The sequence below is a fragment of the Vicugna pacos genome, chromosome 3 (genome assembly GCF_048564905.1).
Source record: "Vicugna pacos chromosome 3, VicPac4, whole genome shotgun sequence".
Lineage (NCBI taxonomy): Eukaryota > Metazoa > Chordata > Mammalia > Artiodactyla > Camelidae > Vicugna > Vicugna pacos.
Window position 1 is genome coordinate 96,936,202 of NC_132989.1, and position 12,703 is coordinate 96,948,904.

General features: G+C 43.2%; 1 protein-coding gene and 1 long non-coding RNA gene across 2 annotated transcripts in view; one reads left to right on the forward strand and one right to left on the reverse strand.

Moving 5' to 3' along the window:
* Positions 1 to 6,019: 6,019 nt before the first annotated feature.
* Positions 6,020 to 11,441, reverse strand: LOC140695709 (uncharacterized). Its single transcript, XR_012071540.1, has 3 exons — positions 11,304 to 11,441; positions 11,134 to 11,225; positions 6,020 to 6,159 (listed from the first exon to the last, which is right to left on the reverse strand). It is a non-coding gene; the product is annotated as an uncharacterized lncRNA (long non-coding RNA).
* The window catches only part of C1QTNF3 (C1q and TNF related 3), a 63,636-nt gene continuing 56,964 nt past the window's right edge, over positions 6,032 to 12,703 (forward strand). Inside the window, exon 1 of the mRNA XM_072958802.1 lies at positions 6,032 to 6,172. Within this exon, the coding sequence (XP_072814903.1) occupies positions 6,032 to 6,172 (141 nt within the window). The remainder of the gene's footprint in view (positions 6,173 to 12,703) is intronic.

Sequence of the window (12,703 nt, forward strand, 5' to 3'; positions counted from 1 at the left end):
GACCCAGTAGGGGTCACAGAACAGGGACACAGAAACTGGGCTTTGAAGGCTGGGCTTCGGTGCTGGCCCTGCGCTCGCTAACTGTGTCATGGGAGCCCAGTGGCTAAATCTCCTTGAATATCAAGTTTCCTCATCTTTAAAAGGTGCTGAATGCTGGTACCTGACTCCCACACTGCAAGGTGGCCAGAGCCCAAATGAGGCAAATGAGAACCGAGATGAGAAGTGGGGATAACTAAGTTGCTAATTGCACCTCCCCTCTGGTAGGAACTTACCTCAGTTACCAGTGATCAGGAAGGATGTGCAGGGAGGGAGAGAGGGAAAGGGAAAGAGAAAAGCACTTTACATAGTTTCAACTACTCTAAAAACTCCTCTATGGTTTCAGCCACTATAGAAATGACATTCACAACATAAAAGACTAGAAGAAAATGTAAGATCTTAAGGAGTGGAGATTATTCCTAAGTGAGAGGTTTATAATTTTTACTTTCTGATTTTATAATAAAAAGATACATTTTGGGGGGGGGTATAATTCAGTGGTAGAGAGCAGAGGTCCTGAGTTCAATCCCTGGCACCTCCATTAAAAAACATACATTTTAAGATGGTCCTCTCTCCCCAGTTCTTCTGCCTATTCCCCCAATTTTCCCAGCACCAGGCAATTCCACCCTACTTAACATCCACAGTGTCAGAGGGAGCTGGGGTCCAGGGCAGGAGATGTCCTGGGGTCTTTGATTTCTTAGGCAGGCAGGGCAGGAGGAGAAACCCTCTTTGAAACGGAGGTCTCAATTATCAAAAGCTTCTAAATTGCAACCAGAGAAGCATAGTGTCAGGCACTTAACTCAACACAGAGACTCTGAGGAGGTGACCTGCAGATTTCCCAGGTTAGGAGGGGTCCCATCCGGCAGACACAGGGTAGAGACGGGCTTCAGAGCTCCCCTTCCCAGATGGTCCCAAGGCAGCAGACAGACCCAACAAGACATATTAATTATCACATTCAGGGTGGTTCTACTGTAAAAGATACATGAGGGGGACCAAGTGAAGGAAACCCTGTGTCCTGTGATTGTTAAAAAGAATCCAAGTTCCTCCGATGTAAAAACACAAAGAATTTATCAACAGTCAAAAGCTGAGAATGAACATGAAATAAACTTTCCTTTAAAAAGACTTTCTTTTGTGGGGGCGGGTATAGCTCAAGTGGTAGAGTGCATGCTTAGCATATACAAGGTTCTGGGTTCAATTCCCAGTACCTTCCCCAAAATTAATTAAATAAACAAATCTAATTACCTCCCCCTGCAAAAAAATTTTTTTAATCAAGCAAATAGAAAACAATTACAAACACCTGGAACCACTAAGTGAGTTCAGCAAGTTCGCAGGACACCAAGTCAGTTGCATTTCCATGTACTCACAATGAACGTGTGGAAATGGAAATTAAAAAAATAAAATAAAAAAGACTTTCTATTAGAGAAGAAATATATGCTCATTATACAAAGTGAAGAAATATGTAGAAAAGTCTAAAGAAGAAAATATTATCAAGACATCATCACCCAAAAAAGACAGTTAACATTTTGGTACGTCTCTTTCAGTTTATTTTCTATTGGGAATAAAAAGAAAGAAAAATCATTATTGAGAATACTTAGGTTTCTGCTAAACTTACATCAGTTATATATATACATATATATATAATGTGATACATATTTTTCCCATATCCTGAAAAAGTCATTGTAAATAAATTTTTATTGGTGGCAAAAAAGAATTTCATTGAATGAATATACCAAAGTTTATTTAAGCATGTCCTTACTGTAGGGCAGTAAATGGGCTCCTAATGTTTTTGCAGTTATAAATAATGAGAAAAAAATCTGAGTATTCAAATCTGTGTCTATAGCTCTGGTCATTCCTGAATGATGAATTCCTACAAGTGGTATTACTAGGTCTCTTACGCATGTGTCTACAATTTCTCTGAGCTGGTCAGTGATTCTCTTACCTCACTCACCTGCCAAACTCAATAGCTTAAGTAAAACACAGCTTTGCTAAATTAATCATTATTGGCATAACTTTCTGCCATAATGGGTAATAGAATCCAAATGCAAAATATTTTGGCAGGCTGGAACAGTGACTCAGATGTTACCGATGAAAGATCTTGGGGTAACAATCTGGCATTTAAGTCACTAGACTGAATGGCTGAAATACAAGTTGGAAGTGACATAACAGCTAAGAAGAGTCACGTGAATCCAAAAAAGCTCACCATCTTAGGTCATGTTAAGAGAAGTATGGAGTCCAGATTCAAGGGTGACAGCCCCCCGCTCTGTGTGGTCAGACCTACCCTCAGCATTTGACCCCCACACTGTCGAGAGAACAGTAACAAATGGTCGATGCTCCAGGAGAGATCAGAATAACGAAATTAGAACGCGCGTTCTTTCACTTCTCTGTGCTAGAACCCGGTAGCCACGTCTACATTATAGACACCTGCCCCCGGCTGAGGGCTGACTGATCCAGGGCGGGGCCTCTGAGCCCAGATGGGGCTTCAGAGTCTCTGCAGGAAGATGAGATTTGGAATTGAGAGACACAGACAAGAGTCACTGATCCTTGTTGTGTGCATGGCGGGGCTATAGTAAGAGGAGCTCGGACTCCTGCCGTGAACTCCCCGAAGCTGCTTTCTCAGAAACGTAGATGTTTAATTCTCTTGATCCTACGAGGCGTCCCAGGTAAAGCTAACCAGAGCCTGTTTCACAACTTGTAACAGAAAAGAAAGAACCTTAACTAATACACTATGAGAGATGTTGAAACTACCCTGGTGTTTGTTCTGGGGGAGAAAAGACTATGAGGGAATGTGAGAACTGTAGGCAAATATTTGAAGGTCTGACCATGAAGAAGCTGGTTAAGACTTATTCCTTGAGGTCTCAGAGGGCAGAACTGGAAGATGGGAAGGGCTCCTTCGGGAGAGTCAGTTGTCATGCAAATGTCCACACATTTTTGTGCCACCACGTGACAGCACTGTTGTCCAGGGCGGCAAGCAGTGGACGTTACTATTTTTAGAGCATTGCTCTGAGCCTGACAACTTGCATGTACATCCCCTTCCGCCATTAAAACCACCCAGGGCTCTTCCGAGGCAATGTCTAGAATTTTGGTGCCCCCTAGTGGTTAAGGATAAAAACAACATACTCTCCTAGGTCAGGCTCCTTCAAGGCTTCAGGAAGATAGCAAGCAGTTTTTATTAAATAGTTCTAACCATTCTGTCATTCTTGATTAAATTAAACTCAGTAAAGGTTGTTTCTATATCTTAAAAGAATAAGCCAAATAATTTCGAGAGTTTTGCAGTGGTTTCCTTTGCCTGCTCTATACTTCGATTCTCTTAGTCGTACGGTGTCAGGAAGGTTGACAAAACTGCCTGTCTATTCCCTCCTTCCCCCATACGTGTCTCTACCCATCCTCCTCCATGCCCTTTCCAATCAGATGACTCAGTTCCCAACAGCAGATCTGAAATGCAAGTGATAGAAGGACAGTCCTACATCCCCAACGCCGTATCCTGTTTGTGCTCATCAGGAAATAAAGGACTATTGGCCAAGGATCTATTGGACAAGAGCTCTCAGGCTTACCTATTCAACCTTCTTGTCCCTCTTCTTGGTCAGAGCCCAGATGACATCATGTGAATCCCTGCTAACACTCCCTAAGAGTCTGGAGAATTGAATGTTCTACTTTCAGCTTGACAGGACTTTTGAGGGTTGTTTGTAAAGGGACAGAAGGCATTTAATCAAACAAGTTTATTTGGCAATACCTTATTCTCCATGTTTACAAAGGCCATCCTTCCACTGGTCAATCTTCAGGGGCATTTTGAGAGGACTCTGAGTTTTTCTGAATAGGGCATCATATTACAAAAAAATAATAAATCTATAACCACCTTTAGAGAATCTTGAAGAAATACAAGATGGACCCAACGTCAGTGGCTTACTTTAACCCATCCATAGTCTCCCCTAAACTCCAGGAAGGAAGATTGGATCTGGTGGGAACATTGCTTGACTAAAGGGTTGTTCTCTGAGTTTAGCCAACAAATGAGGGGGAAAGTACCAACAGACCTCTGTTTAGCAGCTGCCTGCTAGCAGGTGGATGGATTACCCACCATCTTCTGCTACATCCCAGGAACTGGTAACTCACTGAGTGGGAAACTCAGTCACTTAGAAAAGAACTAGCTGTGTCTGAGATAGCATAAATACTAATCATGTCAAAGCTGTAAACTAAACAAGTGTAAGGGTGAAGTTCTTGTTCAGAATTTCATGAACAAAGAAGAGCAAACAGCATTGCTCACCACCCAGTTCTACAAGGGTTAAGTCATAACCGTGTCCCTGCTGCCTATGGACAGTGCACCCCAGCAGAATTCAGGTTGAAAAACAGGGTGAGGCACTCTGTGCTTTGGATAAACAGGACGTTAGACAGTTAGATGCATCTTTCAGGAAGAATTTCAATGACACCAGATTCTTGCATCTTCTCACACATAGGAAAGCACTGAAATCATTAACTTGACATATCTGTTCTTTGTGATTAACAGTGATCTTTTACCAAGATGTGTGCTTGACTGCATGTATTTCCAGCCAAAAGTTATATATAAACTGGCTCCTCCCTTACCTTCTCAGAGCAGCTTCCTCAGAGCTAACTGAGTGGCTGTCTCCCAGGCTACAGTCCTCAGTAAGATCCCAAGTAAAACTTAAACCCACAACTCTTACGCTGGGTCTTTCTTTAAGTCGACAGTTTGTATATGTGTTTGGGGGAGATACACTTAAAATGTCCCAAGGGCCTAAAACTATGCCTGATTCACAGCAGGAACTCTATAAATATTTCCAGAGTGAATAAAGGGGCAGAGGTAGGGATCACAGACTCTCAGACTACAAGACAAGGTCAAGAACATCTAGCCTAGGAGATTCCAGAGCAGAATAAAATGTCTTATTTCAATTTCACGTTAAAAATATATATTTAGCTTGTGATAAAAAGTGCTTATTAAAATATACTCAAAATTATCGACACAGTCAAATGCATTACTTCATGCTGCCTGGTCAGCTCCTTTTGGAGGGGTCTGTTTTGCTTTTGATGACCTCAGATTCAGACCTGTTCTGCCCCAGCTAAGCAGTGCTCTGAACTAGCAAGGCAGGTACTGAAAACATAACAAAGCAAACAACAACAACAACAAAAGACAAAAAAGAAAAAAGAAAAAGAAAAAGACCATTAGTTTTTGCAAACATTTGTTATCAGTTAGGGTCTTTGTGATTAGCACAGCTAAAATACACACACAGATAGCCTCATTTCATTGCTTTGTAATAAATAATCCAATATGCATTCAAAGTTGTTTACATACATGAATGTATGCTGCATATTTACATCAGTTTTTTTTTTAATAGTAGAGTTCTGGGGGCAAAATTGGGTGTTGCAAGCAAACAATTATAAAAAGCCCTTAAGTCAACCCCCTCTTTCTGCAGAGAAGGAAACTGAGTCGCAGGGCGATGAGCCCCGCTGATGGCTCACAATAATCAGAAGCAAAGCCCAGAACCTGAACCTCAGTTTTACTTCTTTCTTCATATAAATTGTCCGGATTTTTTTCTGTTAAATGCAGTTTCGTTTTATATCGGTCCTCTTGCTGGCAAATGAATTCAATTATCTGACATGAATTTCCTTTTGTTTAGGGGCAGGAAAAATGTTACCAAACAGCCCGAAGTAGTTTCCTTTGAATTAACCCATAGTAGTTCTGAATGCAAAGCCACTGACTCATCATAAGATTGGGAAAGAGTTTTACAGCTGCAGCAAATCACAGGTCTATTGCCTGGCTTCTGAGCCCCAGCAGAAAGGAAGCCTCACCAGGGGTCACACTGAAAGCCCTTTTGCCCTTCCTGAGTTGAGTCCAGCAGGCTGATGCAAGGACGCAGCAAGAACAGGTACTTAACCGTCCCCTGCCCCAAGTCCCCATCCCCACCCCCGGCCCACAGCCCGCCCAGGGGCCTGCTCGTTCCTTCCTTTGCAATCACCCGTAGGCTAGGATCACAGATGTGGAAATCAGGCCATGACCATGAGGGGGCGGGGGGTGATTTCCACAGCTCACAGAAGCAGCAGTGGGCAGGGCAGGGCTCAGATGCTGAAGTCTGGGCCTTTCCATCCTCAGTGGGCTCCACAGAGGATCCAAGGTGGCTCCTGGAGGTTGGAGGTAAATCTGTTTTTAATTGAAGTATAGTTGACTTACAATATTCTATTAGTTTCAGGTGAACAATGTAGTGATTCAGTAATTTTATAGATTATTGTATAAAGTTATAAAATATTGACTTGTTCTCTGTGCTGTACATTACATCCTTGTAACTTACTTATTTTATACCGAGTGATTTGTACCTCTTAATCCCCTTCGCCTAGTTTGCCCCTCCCCCTCACCTCTCCCCACTGGTAACCACTAGTTTTTCTCTGTGAGTTTCAAGGGTAAATCTTATTCCATGAGCACTGTGGACATTTGCTTTTTTCTACATCTGGAAAAGCTTGATGGATATTTGATAAGGTGAATTAAAGCATGGTTTGTGAAAAGTGTCTCTCTGCACAAGCAGAGAGACAAGGGTAGTAAGCAGTGACTTTCTGACAGATCTGGTCTGTGGAACTGACGTTTGTCATCCTTGCTGAGGGATATACAGATGGAAATGGTATGCAGAGAGGAGGCAGCCCAGGGAGGCATTTTCTAGTAAGTACCAGCTTGTAGTATTTTGGTTTTGCGTTGGAAATTATTTTAAAGACGCGTATATTATCATTTGGTCACAGAGGCATGCTTAATTGGTGTGGCAGGATACTTAAAAACCTGAGTTGTCAATTAGTTTCATTTCTTCTGTAGGATATGACACGTGGTCCTTCCTTGCTTTAAGGAAGGTTTATAGAAAGTTGAAAGCAAGTGTTGCCTCCAAACAGTCTCCTCTTAGATTTGTTTCCAAATCCCTAAATCCTTTGAGGAGGATAGAGTGTGAGGGTGAAAGAAGCTCTGACGGAAGCCTGAAGAGGGAAGTGGAGGATCCAAGCCCAACCGAGGGCAGCCAGAGGGCCCGGGGTCCTATCAGTAGAATGTGTCCGTGCCCTGGTCCATGACAGCACCCTGAGGATGTGACAGGAGCTCGGCGGGACCAGCCCTGCTGGGCATCAGAGAGACTCATCCCGGATTCCTGGGCCCCCAAACTCCCCAAGGTGCCTGGGTCCCAAAAGAGGCACTAACTGTGGGCCAGATGGCGTCATGGGAGCTGGAACAAAGGGCCTCTCAGTGATCCTGAGCATGCACAGATGACTGATGCCGGTGGGCCCCAGTGTGTTGGTGGAAACTTAAACCTTGGTACCACTGCCCTGTCCTGGGTTGAGTGGAAGAGGGAACAGCCCCGAGAATGACTGAGGCTGGGTCTTCCTTGGATCTCGGGGTAGTACGTGAGATGATTTATAGAAAATAGAGACTGTTAGTGTTTCTCACACCCCAGAGTCTGGGGACTGAGATTCATTCCCATTGTATTATGTCAAAAGAGATGTGGTTTTAAACTTTTCTCCAAGATTGGAGGGGGAGCTTGGTCAAAGGAGGAGAGGATGAGTTCCAGCAGCCTGGACATTTTTTTTTTTTTTTGCTCTTCTCTGGAGGAGAAATATACTAAGATAGTAGAAATATGCTACTTAAAATCGCAAAGGTGTGAAAGATACTCTATTACACAAATAGACTTTTTAAAAAGGGCCAGAACTGGGCAATAGGGCAGCATTATAATTAGAATGTCTCCCAGCCCCTCTAGAAATCAGAAGTACTTAAATTAATGTTTGTAGGTTTATAGAGGTTTTTACAAAATCATTTCAATTAACAAACAATTCTCCAACCAAATTCATAAAATTGCAAAGCAGAAATTGCTATGACTTTGTTGGGAGTAGGCAGTGAGGCCTTGTGTACTGTACACTGTGTTAAGAGTTCATGCTTATATTCTGGCATTCCCCAATATCTATTCTCCGCTTTTCAAGAAATATATCCCCTAATTTTTAGCTGTCACATGGAATTCCATATAAAGATCTAATTCCTCAACCTCCCTTCCTGGTGAGAGTCTATGGCTCAGTTCTGCCCTTATTTTCAACGCCTTCTGACTAGCTGGAATGTGAGTGTGATGGCTAGAGTTCGAGGAAACACTTTTGAGCCAAGAGGTGGAGGAATTTGTTGAAGGTGGCAGAGATAAAGATAGACATTCCCTGGGTCCTTGAAAATTGTTGTGCTGTCATGCCAACCCCAGACTTACTTTATATGAAAGAGAAATAAATTTATATTTTTAATACAGCATTTGATACATAGAAATGGCTTTTTGCGTGTTACAGAAAGTAAATTATTAGTAATGGTCTATAGGAAGTGGTAATGAAGAGGGCAGTGAGGACTCAGGTATTGCAGACTGGAACATGGAGGTCTTTGTTATGCAGCAGCAAAATATTTAATTAAATTTCTACCTACTGCACTTGGAAAGGCTACAGTGCAAACTGTGGTTCTAGCATCTCCCATTAAAAATTCTCTGCCAGTCTGTTTCTGTTTTGTAGATGAGTTCATAGTGTCCTTTTTCTTTTTCTTTTTCTGGATTCACAGACATAGTAAACAGTCTTATGGTTACCAGGGAAAAGTGGGTAGGAAGGGATAAATTTGGGGAGTTTGAGATTTGCAAGTGTTATATATAAAAATAGATTTTTTTAAAGTTTCTGCTGCATAGCACAGGGAACTATATTCAATATCTTGTAATAACCTTTAGTGAAAAATGAATATATTTATGTATATGCATGCTGGGACATTATGCTGTACACCAGAACTTGACACATTGTAACTGACTATACTTCAATTGAAAAAAAAAAAAAAAACTCTGCCAGATGGTGGACGTCACCACACGGTCAGAAACCAGCTGAAGGACGCTGCCCTTTGACCCAAGCATCTAGTTTCAGAGGCTATAAGGTAGCCCTCCATTCAGTTAAGCCATTTTGAACTGGTTTCAAAGTATAGAAACCAGTCAAAGACCAGAGTCCTGAGACTTTAAGATGCTGTCTGCAAGAGCTCTGATCAGCCCTGGGTAATGGCGACCACATGAATCGGAATCTCTCCACCTGTCCTTCCCTCGAGCCATAAAATCAATATGGAACACAAACAACGTCACACAAGACCCAAACCTGTAGCACTTTCAGGAGACAGATCTATCACAAACGTCAAATTGTAGAAAGAGAAATAGACACTTGTTTCAACAAAGATACAGCGAGAGCTCCTGCCACGGGCACCTGTGGGTGAGGAGAGCTGGGGAGGAGGACGAAGGTTAGATGAAGCTGAGACAAAATCGACCCCACAAGGAGAAAGTTGGGCACCAAGTGCTGGAGGACTGAACGCCCGAGCTCCTGCCACGGGCACCTGTGGGTGAGGAGAGCTGGGGAGGAGGACGAAGGTTAGATGAAGCTGAGACAAAATCGACCCCACAAGGAGAAAGTTGGGCACCAAGTGCTGGAGGACCGAACGCCCACCTGGAACTTGGTGGTTTTACAGCCTCGTCCACAGGGAAGGGCTGAGAAAATGAGGGGAGCAGAAACAGCAGCCTCAGAGAAGATAACTTCTAGGGAGAAAGACATCAAGAAAGAAATGCCAGGGAAGGGGAGGAAAATTAGAGGAATGAGAATTGGAAAAGAAGAAGTAAAACTATCCTTTTATGGAGCTAACATGAAAATAAACTGGAAAATCTAATCAATGACAATATTACCGCAAACAGTGAAGGAATTCAGCAATGTCACAAGATATAAAATCAACATGTGCAAAATCAGTCTCCTAGAAGGGCATGTCACCTCTGTGATGTGCTTCCCCCAAACCTACACCACCAAACAGCAGACAAACCCAAACTGAGGGACATTCTGAAAAGTGTGTGACTAGCACTCCTCAAAACTATCAAGGTCACGAAAACCAAGGAAAGATTGAAAAACTGTCACAGACCAGAGAAGACTAAAGAAACACAGCCACTAAATGTAATGTCATGTCCTTGGAGCAGAGAAAGGACATCAGGGGAAAAACTTGTAATGACTGGGTAAAGTCTGGATTTGGACAATAATGTAAAAATGTTGGTTTCTTAGTTTAGACACACGTAACGTGGTCATAGGAGATGTTCCCCTCAGAGGAAGCGGGGTGAGGTATGTATGGGAACTCTGGACTAGTTTGCAAAGTTCTGTCATTTTAAAATATTCTGAAATAAACACTTTCTGAGAAAGAATAAATGGCCTCCAGCTACATGGATAATAAGCAGTTAGTGGAGAACCTCATGAATAATAGTGACAAAAAAATATCAAATACTTAGGAATAGACTTACTCAGAAATGTGCAGTCAGAATGACTAAAATAATAAAACCTCTCTGAAAGATACAAAATTCGCGTTAAACACATGGAAAGATATCCCCTGTTCTTGACTAAAAGGATTCAACATGATCACGATGCCATTTTCCCAGTAGGAAATTTATGAATTTATCTCAATCCCCGTCAAAAACATCAGCAGGCTTTTGCTATGAAACACAATGATGAGTTGATACCGAAGTTCATGTGGAAAAATAAATGTGCAAGAATAGCCAGAAAACACTGATAAAGAAAAGCTATGGGTGGGGGTGTCTACCAGACATCCAAACATCTAACACAGTTTCCATCATTAAAGCTGTGCGGTATGAGTGCGCGCAAAGGCAGACCAGCAAAACAGGACAGAAAGACCAGAAACAGACCCAAATGCATATGGAAATTTAAGAAATGATAAAGGTGGCATCAAAAAATCACCGAAGCAAAGATGGAATTTTGACAGCCTTCTTGAGTAAGTTACTTTGCCCTGATTGGCCGTAATCCAGAGAGTGGGAGTGACAGCGTTAATGGAAGAGAACCGGGTGGGTGGCATCACGAGGTCACTACCTGTCACTTTCAAGTAGATCCCTTGATCCCTCTGATCCTCCCTCCCATCAGCTGTGCACTGGGAATAATAATAATATCCAGTTCACTTCCGGCCCAGGAGAATTGCTGGTGTCCAGAGAAAAAACGATCGTGAGAGTGAGGAGAGCTGCAGGAAAAAAAGAAGAGGAAGAGGAGGAGGAGGAGGAAGGAGGAGGAGGAGGAAGAAGAGAGATTTCCAAGCAGGCTCACCTCGGCACGAATCCACGTGGAGCTTCACGGTGTTGTTGGTTTCCATCCCAGGGCTCTGTGACGTGACCCAAGCGACCCCGGGGTGGAATGGGCTGACCAAGTGGGAAACGGAGGGGAAAAAATCACGTGGATGTTACTGAGTCAGAAGAAAAGATTGTTACATGTCTTACCCTTTCCTCCTTTTGTTTATTCATGTTTTAGAAATCAGAGTTCTGGTCTCCGGAGCTGTCGAAAAGCTGGAAACCACGTCCCACTCACGGACCTCACATGAAGATGCTGAAGGTCAGCGATGGAGTGACTCAGGAGGGTGTTAGGCCCTGTGCGCCGAGGCGTGGTCTCGGCAGCGTTTTGGCCGGGCTGTGGCTTCTGGCCTCGCTTCGGTCTTCACACGCCCGCAGCCGGGAGACGCCTGCGCGGCGTCCTCTGCGGATGAAGGCCAGCTGTTGTTCTCTAGGAGTGCGGGACTTGACTCATGAAGTTAAAAGGAAAATTTTTTACGAGCAAGTCTTGACTCTTTTAAACCTGCAGGGCAGGGTGCTCATTTCAGCAGGAGTTTAGCTGAGCTATAAATTGGAGAAAGAGTTTGTGTCCATCAGACACTTAATCATCTGTGTGAGGGAGTTTGTTCACACCAGCTTTACATAGTTCATGAAGACAAATTACGATATTATGATGAGGTAGAAAATTGCTCTGCGAACCCGCCAGCAGGGACACCGTGGAAGAGTCTCTGACTTTTGTTAAAAAAGATAAGTTGAGGCATATTAAAAAATTTAAGAGTTTATTTGAGCAAAACTTGATTCACACAGGGCAGTGCCAAATGAGAAATTGTTAGGAGTGCTTTACTGACAGAAGTTACAGAATGACTTTTATAAGAAAAAGGCAGAACAAAGCAAGGAAATTATTGATGGGCTATAGATTGAGGCCTTGTTACCTATTTGTGATTGGTTGTCCTTTGCATTTTGATTTGTAACCTTGAGGCACTTACAGACTTAGACTTCATTGCTGAAGGAGGCCACCACATTAGAGCCATGTCAGCCCAATGGCTTCCTTGTTTAATTAACACTCTTAAAGAAAAGGGGGTTTTCTGAAATGTTCATGCCCCGCCACTAAAGTCAGTACTGCCTTCAGTTCTAATTGGAGGAAACCCTACTGAGTGTTTCCCCCTTGGGCCTACAGTGTATGGCATCTCTCTCCCTCTTCCTGGCCTGAAATCTCTTTCCTACGCAGAGCCTCTGGCTAGACAGCGAAGGCTGGCTCATGGTTTTAAGAAGTTGCCCATTAATGTCTTTGGGCCCATAATGGGTTGAGGGGTTCCCCTCACTTTAGTCTTGTTTGTATCCATCAGTCCCTTAGCACAGTGATCTTACAGAAGCCCAAGGCTTTGGACCACCGTCCTGCGAAGATAAGGTACAGGCAGCTTCCAAAGGGGAGAGAGGTAGCAACCCGACCTTCAGAGGAGAGGGAGGTGGCCCTGGCTGGGAATTCTGAGCAGCCTGAGAATAAACACTTGGGAAGGCGGCCTCTGAGTGATGGGATGACTCTCACAGGTGTTGGAGTGAACAAGAGAATA